This window comes from Monodelphis domestica, chromosome 3, assembly GCF_027887165.1.
Source record: "Monodelphis domestica isolate mMonDom1 chromosome 3, mMonDom1.pri, whole genome shotgun sequence".
Lineage (NCBI taxonomy): Eukaryota > Metazoa > Chordata > Mammalia > Didelphimorphia > Didelphidae > Monodelphis > Monodelphis domestica.
Window position 1 is genome coordinate 40,941,121 of NC_077229.1, and position 11,420 is coordinate 40,952,540.

An 11,420-nucleotide genomic window follows, 5' to 3' on the forward strand; every position below is an offset into this window, starting at 1 on the left:
CTGGAAAATTTGGATTCCGGTACCTCCTAGTTCTTGTAGACACCTTCACAGGGTGGCCTGAAGCCTTTGCAACAAAGACTGAGACCGCCCAGGCAGTCGCTAAAGTCCTGCTGGAAGAAATAATCCCTCGGTGCGGGGTGCCCTCCTCTCTAGGCTCAGACAATGGCCCTGCATTTGTGGCCAGGACCTTACAGGTGCTGGCAGGGGGTCTCGGGGCCAGATGGAAACTACACTGTGAGTATAACCCCCAGAGTTCAGGGCAGGTAGAGAGATTAAATTGGACCCTAAAAGAGTTCCTTACTAAACTCACCCTGGAGACTGGCAAGGACTGGGTGACCCTCCTTCCCCTCGCTCTTTTTAAAGCCCGAAATACCCCGGGCCAGCTATCCCTCACCCCCTATGAGATCCTTTATGGCTCCTTACCCCCTATTTTATCATCCTTTCTCTCCACCAAAAAAACACCCCCCCATCTGCGAGATTTTGTTCTTTCTCTTTCCCAGGTGCATGCTGAATTGTGGACACGTCTTCAAGCCCGGTTTCAACCACCACCCCTTGAGCCCCACCTGTTCAAGCCAGGTGACTGGGTCTGGGCTAAGAGACACCGAAAGGAAACCTTGCAACCCAGGTGGAAAGGGCCATACATCATCCTGCTGACCACTCCATCCGCAGTAAAGGTGGACGGCATTGGGCCCTGGATCCATCATTCCCATGTCAGGCTAGCCACAGCACCAAACCCAGGGTTGGAAGTCAAGGCATATCCGAACAACCCCTTGAAGCTGACATTGAGCAAACCCGAATGGCTAACCACTTCCAGCCCCTGTTCCCCATCCTTTTGGCAATAGTGGTACTGAACAGCGGTCTGTGCACTGGGACTCGGACTCCCTTTTTGTAGTGTGCGAGATGTAACACTCTTGTACTCATCTGTGGCTCTTCAACTTGTCCCCCACCCACGACACCCCTGAGCACATCAACGATGCCCACTCCAGCCGACCAGGTAACCAGCACGAGCAATGGCGACATCTCAACCACATCAACGATGCCCACTCCAGCTGACCAAGTAACCAGCACCAGCGATGGCGCCATCTCAACCACATCAACGATGCCCACTCCAGCCAACCAGGTAACCAGCACCAGCGATGGCGCCATCTCAACCACATCAACGATGCCCACTCCAGCCGACCAGGTAACCAGCACCAGCGATGGCGCCATCTCAACCACATCAACGATGCCCACTCCAGCCGACCAGGTAACCAGCACCAGCGATGGTGCCATCTCAACCACATCAACGATGCCCACTCCAGCCGACCAGGTAACCAGCACCAGCTATGGCGCCATCTCAACCACATCAACGATGCCCACTCCAGCCAACCAGGTAACCAGCACCAGCGATGGCGCCATCTCAACCACATCAACGATGCCCACTCCAGCCGACCAGGTAACCAGCACCAGTGATGGCGCCATCTCAACCACCTCAACGATGCCCACTCCAGCTGACCAGGTAACCAGCACCAGTGATGGCGCCACTCGAAAGCGCTCTGAGCTACTTAGAGAAATCCCACGACTCCCTAGCCGAAGTGGTCCTCCAGAATAGGAGGGGCTCAGACGTGTTCTTCCTCTGCGCGGCCCTGGGAGAAGAGCGGTGCTTTATGCCAACCACTGAGGCCCCATCAGGGACGCCCTTATCTCGGACAAAGGAAGAGAGAGCCCGGCAGCTGGAACCCCTGCTTTGCCCGGCTCTGCGAGGAACCTTCACCATCGTAATCCTCCTCCTGACCTTTGGCCCCTGCATCCTGAATGCCCTCAGCAGCTTCGGGAAGGGCCGCCTGAATACCATTCAGGTGCTAGTTCTTCAGCGCCAGCGCCAGGCATTTCCCCTGAGTCCTAGAGGAAAAGGGTGCCCCGGGGAGGGTGGCCAGGCCGACCCTGCCCACAAGCCACAGACCTGTGTGTACTCCAGATAAGGCCCCTGCAAGCCGTGGTGCGAATGCCAGATCAGACTTGTACACAAGCCACCCAGCGCCGGGGCACCAGGCCCCCTCAGTGATAAACACCTTTGCTCCAAGCCTGCTGGGAACTACATAAAGACTGTTGCACACCCAGCCAGGGGGAGACCTCCTTCCGGTCCCTCCCCCCCGTGGGAACGTGTGTAGCCAAATAAAGCTCTGCTCTCTGTGTCCCTTACGTCGTCTGTCTGGTGTCCTCGGGCTCACCCCAAAACGGACCCGTAACAGAGCCCACAGACTGTTTTCTCCATTTTGGTCTTGTGAGTAATAGGGACGGATCTCTTTCTTTGCCTCAGCCTAAGCAGAGTGACATCCGATTTCCTTCTCTCCCCTTCCCCTCTCTCTCTCCCTCTAATACTTTCCTCCTCCTGTTTGTAATTAAAACACCAAAAAAAAAAAGGTTGGCAGCTGACGTGAGTTTTCATTTAGAATTACATGGCTGAATTCCTTGGCAACCTTAAATTTATATATATATCAGTCTTTTAAAGTGATTTTGATATCACACTTGGAACCGACACACAGTATTGATTCCAAGAAGGAAGGTAAAGGTTTAAAAAAAAAAAAAGAGGGGTGACTGGATGGCTCAGTGGATTGAGAACCATGCCTTGAGACAGGAGGTCCTGGCTTCAAATCTAGTCTCTGACCACTTCCTAGCTTCGTGACCCTGAGCAAGTCACTTGACCCCCATTGCCTAGCCTTTACCAGTCTTCTGCTCTAGAACTGATACATAGTATTGATTCTAAGATGGAAGATAAGGATTTTTTTTTCAAAAAGACATAATGGAAAGATCTGAGTTCTAAACCTGGCTCAGCTATTGGTCAGTTCTGCGACTTTGAGAGAGTTCCTGGACCTCTGGCAGCCTCAGTTTTCTGTCCAGTCAGGGAGTTGAACTTGATGGTCTCTGAGATCCCTTCCAGATTCAACATGGCGGCATTCGGATGGTTTGTCCCAATGAAAAAAGGTTTCTTCTGCTGACCAGACGTTTCTTGTCTCTCTCCCCTCAGTGCAGTGATCGATCATGTCTCAGGAGCAGCAGCTCCACGTAAAGACCCCCCTCAGGGACAGCATGGCCCTGTCCAAGGTGGTGGGCACCACTGTTTACCTCAAGATGGAGACCGCCCAGCCCTCGGGGTCTTTTAAGATCCGGGGCATCGGACACCTGTGCAAGACGGTGAGAAGCAGTGGGCGAGGGGACAGGCAAGAGCCTGAGAGGGCAGCAGCGGGCATTGCCTCAGACCCTTTGGAGAGAGAGGGAGGTTCTGGGTCGCCAGAGGAGGGAGGAGGCCCACAAAGGGTCATGTGCTCAAAGTGCCCCACTACAGATTAGTGCCAAGATCAGTCTGATGATCCTGGGGCTCATTTCAGAAGACAGATGTTGAAAATGGTCATTACACCTGATTGGGAAAACAAAACATCCTTGAATAAAAAATGAAAAAGAACAGGGGGTGTCCAAGCGGGGAAGACCTCAGAGCGGGGAGAGCAGTGGAGAAGTTTAGAATGGGCAATGGCCAGCGGGGCGCTTAGAGCACCAGAGATGGAAAGTCCTTGAGAAGCCAGCGTGCCTCCATGTTAGGGGTTTTCTCATCCAACCCCCGACCTGAAATCCTGATGGGCATCCAAAGATGCATTTACCTGTTTGCCTAGAGCCAACCCTCCCTGGAATGGAGCTCTGAGCTGCCTTCTAGCCTCCTCTGTGACCTCTAAAGATTACCCAGAGATTTTTCTTGAGGCTGGACGTCCACACCTGATCTGGTGACTTACCTTTGGGGTCACTCTCCCTTTCTCCTTCCCTTATTCTCCTCCGTCCACCAAAAGTCCTTGGAAAGGGAATTTTTGTCTGAGGCCCTGTTGAATAAAATAAAATAAACCTGAACTCTGTCAGGAGGGCCTGGGTTCAAATCCTAACCCAACTACTTTTTTTTCCCTTTTTTTAAACCCATACCTTCCCTCTTAGATTAATACTGTGTATTGGTTCTAAGGCAGAAGAACAATAAGGACTGGGCAGTGGGGGTTAAGTGACTTGTCCAGGGTCACCCAGCTGGGAAGTGTCTGAGGCCAGATTTGAACCTAGGACCTCCCAGTCTCTAAGTCTAGCTTGTAGTCCACTGACCCACCTAGCTGCCCCCCAAATATCTGTTGATTCATTGACAACCTCTCAGTGATGTCTAGGCAGCTCTCCAAGGTTGCCTATTCCAAGGAAATCCCAGATTCAGTGCCTAGCTAATATCTCTGCCCTTACAAAAATAGGGATCATTGACTCAGTTTCCTCCTCCCTCCAAGATGCCCAGGACTCTTGGTACTTAAGGCTTGTTGCTTAGTCCCTAACCATAAGAGGACTCTTGAGTGCTGCCCTCTCCACTTCCCTCCAAACCCTTGGAATTCAGAGCAAGACAAGAATGATCAAGTATTACCGCTTGGTTCCCACTCCTAGTGTCTTTAGAACAGAATTGTGGGGTCATCTAGGTAGCACAGTAGATAGAGGACATGGGTTCAAGTCTGGCCTCGGACACTTCCTAGCTGTGTGACCCTAGACAAGTCGTTTACTCCCATTTACTCAATCGTTGCCCTTCTGAGACTGAGATAGAAAGTAAGGATTTTGTGGGTGGGAGAGTGGGAAGAAGCATAGAATCATGGATAAATCAATAGACCTGCAGTCAGGAAGACCTAGATTCAAATATTGCCTCTGGCACTTGCTCTCTCTTCACTGGAGTCTCAATTTTCTGTCTACAAAATGGGGGTGACCTTGCAGGGTTGCTGCAATTCCCTGAGATGATGTATGTAAAATGCTGGATAGGGCTCGTTTCTGGAGGAGATCTGTGATTTCATCAGTCTGAGGAACTCCCAGAAATGGACATACCCTTCACAAATGCAGGTTGACATCTCTGTAAAGGCATCAGAGATTTACACACAGTCAAAGATGGGACTGGAACTGAGGTCTTCTCCACTCTCCATCAACACATGGAACTGCTTTTTATTATTAGCATTTATTCTTTTTAATTATTTGATTTTTTAATTTATTAATAATTTTATTTTTGTAAGTTTATTAGTAATGAAATTATTTGCATTAGTTGCAGAAGTTTATATCACTTATCTTTTTTGGGAAGACATTTACCATGTAAAGGAAGGGCCACCAGCACAGTGGTTATGTTGAAAATTCTCTTTAAGAGTATAGATGGGAGAGTGAGGTGGGTCTGTTGATACAGAGCCAGGTCTAGAGACAAAAGGTCTTAGGTTCAAATCTGGCCTCAGACACATCTAGTTATGTGACCCTGGGCAAGTCATTTCACCCCCATTGCCTAGCCCTTACCATTCTTCTGCCATAGAACCAATATACAGTATTGATTCTAAGATGGGAGGTAACTTTTTTTTTAAGAGTATAAATTCTCTGATTCTCTTGACTTCTCTCTATCTCTCCTAGTGTGGCTAAAGCCCTTGGGGTGAACACTGTTGGAGCTCAGACTCTGAAGCTCTCCCAGGAACACCCTGTCTTCTCTGAAGTGATCACAGACCAAGAAGCAGTCAGTGCCCTGGAGAAGTTCGTAGGTGAGTTATTAGTTATAATCTCCTGTGATGAGGGGAACAGTAGGATTGGAACAGTGCAAAGACCTTCCCTCCAAGCAGGGGTGTGCTAGTAAATATTTAACTAGCAGATCCCCAGAAAAAAAGGAGGCACAGCTTGGAGTGCGAAACATGCCCATGATCCTGCCCTTGGCTTCTTTGGAGTCCTACCTTCTACAGTAAGCCCTTCTATAGTAAACCCTCTTCGTTCCAGCACCTTCCTTCTGTTCAGTATTTTCTATTTATCTAGCATATAGCTCACTTTATATATATACTTGTCTCTCCAGTTGGATTGTAAGCTCCCTGAGGGCAGGGATTGTCTTTTGTCTCTTTTTGTATCCCCAGCTATAGCTTGGTGCCTGACCCATGGGAGGCTCTTAATCAATATTTATTGACTGACTGATTATAGACAGTAGTATGATGGAAGAGATCACATCAAAGATTCAACTATCAGCTTTAGAGTCTCCCCCATTAGAATAGAAGCTCCTTAAAATGTTTTAGACTCGTACACACATAAAATCTGTATCTGATCACCTGCCATCTCGGAGTGGGGAGAGGGAGGGTGAGAATCTGGCTCAAACTTTTTTTAAAACTAAAAAACTAGGTTTTTTCACATAACTGAGAAAAGATAAAATATCCAAAAAAGAGAGTCAAGTAGAAGCTCCTTGAGGGCAAGGATGGCTTCCATTTTTTGCCATTCTTTTTGTCTTTAGCAACTGCAGATAAATGCTTGTTGACTGACTGGTTTTAGCAGCCAGAGCTGAGGAGGTCAGTGTCCACCAGGTCCAGTTGGTTCAGCCCCTGACCTTGGCTTTCTTTGGCTCCCTACAGATGATGAGAAGGTGCTGGTGGAGCCAGCCTGTGGGGCAGCCCTGGCTGCAATCTACAGCAAAGTAGTACAAAAGCTCCAGGCTGAAGGGAAGCTCCCTGCCAAGCTGAGCAGTGTGGTGGTCATCGTGTGTGGTGGGAGCAACATCAGCTTGGATCAGCTGCAAGAGCTCAAAAGGCAGCTGGGAATGAAGACCGGCTGAGCCCACTCCCATAGACCTCCTCCGGGACCCCCGCCAAGCACCCCTTCTTGGGACTGGAGTTTTATCCAGTGCCTTATTCTGTTATTATCGTTCTTCTTCTTCTTCTATTGTGGTTGTTAGAGGGGACATCTATGTGGGGGTCTGGGCTAGGGAGATGGCCTCCAGCCTCTTGGGACCCCCAGGCTTTACAGGGGGTACGGGGACACTCTGGCCCTCTCCTGGGACTCCTCCTACTTAGCCCCACTGGAATCCAGCCCTTCCACCAGCCCACATTAACTTGGGAAGCCCAGAGATAAAAGATGAGCTGGGTGGGAGGCGAGTGACTCAGATAGGTGAGGGGGCTTTCATGTGGGATCCTTGTCTCTGATTCAGATTAAAAAGAGGGGCTTCAGGGTTGGAAAGGTCAAGTTTGGACAGGGGGGTGAGGAGCATTGGGTTTCTCTTGTTTCTGCCAGGGTTCTTAAAGCACTTTGACCCCAGGAAGGAATTTCCCAAATCAGTGGCAGATGCCGAGGCAAGTGCCCCCCCTCACTCTAGCTGGGTCTCACCATCCCAAAGGGGGCAGCTGCGGGCTATAGGAGATCCCACTTCCTGCAGGGGACAGCGTTGGCCAGCAGGGGACACTGTGGCGCCACCTACCAATGGGATAAGAAGCATTGGCTGAAGGATGCCACACTCAAGCTAAGGATTGTGGGAAACTCTCAGTGGGGCTTGCTACTCAAGTTGAATAAACATTAACCATAATAGAGACCTGACATCCCAGCCAGGAAGACCTGGTTTCAAATCCCGACTGACCTCTGCTGCCTAAATGAATCTCAGGGAAGGTGCACACTTGTATTGGCCATTGAAATACCAATGGAATCACAGGTCCAGTCTCTATCCCCCTACCCTCTATATAGTCTTGCTGATAAAGGTTTGAAGAAACAACCCAATAGTCCTGCCTTGGAGGTTACCTTTTATTGTAGATATTAACACCCATTTCTTTAGTGTTTGAAGGTTTACACAGCACTTTCCTCCAAACCCCTGTGGGAGGCATGGAATGCCAATTAATACATCCCAAAAGAAACTAAGGAAAAGAGGGAAACAATGTATTAAGCGCCTACTATGTGCCAGGCATTGGAGTGCTCTTTACAAATATTATCATCTCATTTGATCCTCACAACAATCCTGGGAGTTAGATTTATTATCTTTTACAACTGAGGAATCTGAGGCAGGCAGAACAGCAGGGTCCCATAAGTACATCTGAGGTGGGATTCAAACTGGAGTCTTCCATACTCTGGACCAAATGCTCTATCCACTGTGCCACCTAGCTGCCTACTACATGCACAGAAAAAGCCACTCCACATCCACTTTTTTTCCCTGTATCGTGAAGATGCCACCACCACCACCTCCGGTCCATTCATTGCCAAGTCTTGGATCCTCACAGAGCCAGACTCTCATCTCCTCTGCCTCATATTACTGCAATAACCTGCTGTCTGCTCTCCCCACGCCAACATGCTTCCCTCAGGAGCCAGGGATGTTCCCAACTCCCCAATCTGACCATGCCACTCCCCAACTCAGTTCTGGGGGCTCCTGTTGCCTCTAGGGTTGAATGTAAACTCCTCTGGCTTGGAAAGTCCTTTACAAAAGGTCCTCCAGCTCCCTTTGCAGTCTTCTGGCTCTTCCTCCCAGATAGAATGCCATTTCCCACCTCCATGCCTTTGCATTGTCTGTCCCATATGCCCAGCATCGCCCACTCCCTTCAAGACTCAGCTGAAGCTGATACCCCAAGTTATTAATGCCCCACTTCCCAAAGCCTTAGCTTTCTTTTTGTATGCAGATACACACACACACACACACACACACACACACACATAGTATAACATCCTTGAAGGCTTCATGGTTGTCTTTCTATCCAGCACCTGGCATACAGTAGGTGCATAATAAATGCTTGCTGATTAAGGAATCAGCTGCCTGGGACAGGCAGAGTTGGGGGGGAGAGACCTGGGTTCGAGATCCGCCTCTCACTTTCCCAGCCCCTGAGTAAGTTTCCTCCTCTTTAAAATGAGAGGGTTCCACTGGCCGATGCCCCTGGCGTTCCTGCGCTTACATCTTGGTGCTGGGCAGCCTGCTGTCAGCCTTGGGGAGGCCGGGCAGTCCAGAGCAGAAGAGAAATAAGGTTCGAGGATGAGGAAGAAGCAAGGATTTCTTTAATAAACAAAGGAAAGAGAAGGGGAATGAGGGGGGAGGAGAGGTGAAGGAGCAGGCAGCTGGCACAGCTGTAAACATTTCTGCACTGAGTGTTAGACCTGAGTTCTAGTCCTGGCTCTGAAACCGAGAGGAGTCGTGTGAGCTTATACAAGTCACCAACCACCTTCTTCTCCACTGAAAATGAGGGGATCATAGGAAATAGTAATAGTAAAGAGCAGTGAGCCTTTACACAGTGCCGTAAGATTTACAAAGCGCTTTACACATATTGTGGGAGTTCGAGACTATCATTATCCCCATTTTACAGATGGTGAAACTGAGGCGGACAGAGATGCAGTGACTTGTCCAAGCTGTAAGTGTCTGAGGTAGGGTTTGAGCCCAGGCCTTCCTGCCTCCAGGTCAGCACTCTATCCAAAGTACCAGTTGAAGTTCCTTCGAATTCTAAATTGCATTAATCAAAGAAATGAGCATTTGGTGAGTGGGTATGTTCAGAGGCTACAGGAGTCCCGGAGGAATGGCTAGCCTTCCAGCACTCCCACTCGTGGCCCCTTCTCGGCTTCTCCTTCCTTTCTGCCTCTTGGCTTCCCTGAAGTTCCAGCTAAAATCTCTCCTCCTACAGGAAGCCTTCCCTGATCGCCTCAATGCTAGTATCTTCCCTGTCGTTTCCCCCCCATTGTCCAGCCTAGAGCTTGTTTCTCCATGGTATTTGCAGGTTATCTTCCCCCCTTGGATTACCGGCCTCAAAGGCAACTGTCATATACCTTTCTTGGCACCCCAGGAGTTAGCACACAGTAGGTACTTAATGCTTACTTACTGCCTGGGATGGATGCTGGGCGTGGCCCCCATAATCCTCCCCGCCTCAGATGGGACCCCAGGAGAGCCCTGGTTCCACTATTCTGGGCTACGCCCTCCAGGGATCCCCCCAACATACACCCTCCTCTGTCTCTGTATAACCGTCTGGCCTCCCCCGACACCCCGAAATCCTCCAGAACTCCATTTTCCCAGGCAGTGGCCACATCTGGTTTGCCAGTGCACCCCAAGAGCCCCTGGGCTTTGCACCCTGAACCCCAATAACCAGCAGGCCTTCCACTTCACCCTGCAGCTAAGGGACTGTCTTTTCTACTTCGTCTTAGGCATACAGATGTCAGAGAGAACAACAGCCTTGGGATCAGGACTCAAACACTCAGGAACTGAGGGGCTGTGGGCCAGTCACTTAACCTCTGCCTCAGTTTCTTCATCTGCAAAATGGGCATAAGCGGAGCACCTACCTCGCAGAGCTGCTCTGAGAATCCCAAAGCTGAAGAAGCCTACCAGGAAGTTAGCCGTGACTCGTCCCCACAGGGCTGGGCACAGAGCAAAGCCTTTCAGAAGCACATCGTCCTTTATTCATTCCTCTGTGCTCTCGGCATCGGGGTACAAGGGCACGAGGGCATTAGCACCTGTACTCTTACAACTCCAGACTCAGCGCGGGGCTCCCTCTCTGCCTTCTCTTCTCCAAACCTCCTGAATTCTATCCGATGCAGCCCCCAGAGCACCCCTCCGTGGCCTGCGGGTCACTCGGTCCCCCGAGAGGGAAGGGGCAGGAAAAGCCGCCCGTCCCCCGCCCTGTTTTTCAGATGAGGAAACTGAGGCCCGAGAAAACGAGGCGACGCGTCTGACGTCACAAAAGGAAAGGCCCGGGGGGGGGGGCGCCCCAGCCTGGTCGTCTGGGCTGTGGAGGGTCGGGGAGGACGGGGGCCTCCCTCGCTGCCCTTCTCATTCCCAGGAGCCCCAGCCCATTCCTAGCGCCTCCAAGAAGCAGAGCAGGGCTGGAGGGGATCGAGTCTCTGCCTTTTAATGTGCGTCGGTGGCCTGGCCCCTGCAGCCTGAGCACGGCCCTCTCCCTGGGGACAGCGGAGCCCCCGCCCATCCCTCTCGGCGAGGCGAGCCCTCCTCCCCACCCCGAGGCCGGCCAGTGAGAGGGCTGAGCCCGAGCCTCGGCGCCCCTGCCAGAGATCCCGATAGGGCACGGTGGGCAAAGGCCCGGGCAGCCGCCCCGGCAAGCAGAGGAAAGGGAGGGGCCCCCAGCCAGGGCCCCCAAAGCCAAGGGGAAGGCCTGGCGTAGGTGGGGGAAGTCAGGGGGTTTCCCAATTTGTTCCTGAAGGACCATCCAGTGGAGGAGGCCGAGAGCGTCTCAGTCACAGAGCCCAGGGGGGAGGAGAGGGGTCTGGGGGAGGCAGGAAGGGGCCCCTCCGAGTCCGGCGCGCCCCTCCCCTCCCTTCTTTCTCCGGCCAAGCCCGCCCGGCTTGGGAGAAGCCCCTCAGGCCACCGGGACCTCTTTGGACAAGGCAGAGCAGCAGCAAGCGGAGGGAGCGCGGCCCTCCGGCCCTCCGGGGCCACACGGACGGCGGGGAGAGGAGGAGCCAAGCGTCTGAGGGCCGGAGCCGGAGGAGCCGGTCCCCAGCCTCACTCCCACCACACCTTGACGGGGGAGAACTTCCACAGGTCCGGGTGGCCCATGTGCAGCAGCTTGTCGAAGGGCGACGAGCTCCACCGGAAGGGGGGCAGCTCGTCCCACGTGGGCCCACTGACGGCGAGGAGGCCCAAGTCCTTGGACAGCCCACAGGAAGTGACCTGAGAGGAGAGGCGGCACGTGACCCCG

The 11,420-nt window shown here is 51.9% G+C and overlaps 1 protein-coding gene and 1 long non-coding RNA gene across 2 annotated transcripts in view; one reads left to right on the forward strand and one right to left on the reverse strand.

Annotated features, from left to right (window-relative positions):
• Positions 1 to 1,652: 1,652 nt before the first annotated feature.
• On the forward strand, positions 1,653 to 7,503 carry LOC130458212 (uncharacterized). The gene is made up of 4 exons (XR_008917310.1): positions 1,653 to 2,263; positions 3,008 to 3,174; positions 5,422 to 5,546; positions 6,393 to 7,503. It is a non-coding gene; the product is annotated as an uncharacterized LOC130458212 (long non-coding RNA).
• A 24-nt stretch (positions 7,504 to 7,527) lies between these two features.
• Positions 7,528 to 11,420, reverse strand: part of PLBD2 (phospholipase B domain containing 2) — a 29,438-nt gene continuing 25,545 nt past the window's right edge. Inside the window, exon 12 of the mRNA XM_056821696.1 lies at positions 7,528 to 11,392. Within this exon, the coding sequence (XP_056677674.1) occupies positions 11,225 to 11,392 (168 nt within the window). The 3' untranslated portion in view covers positions 7,528 to 11,224. The remainder of the gene's footprint in view (positions 11,393 to 11,420) is intronic.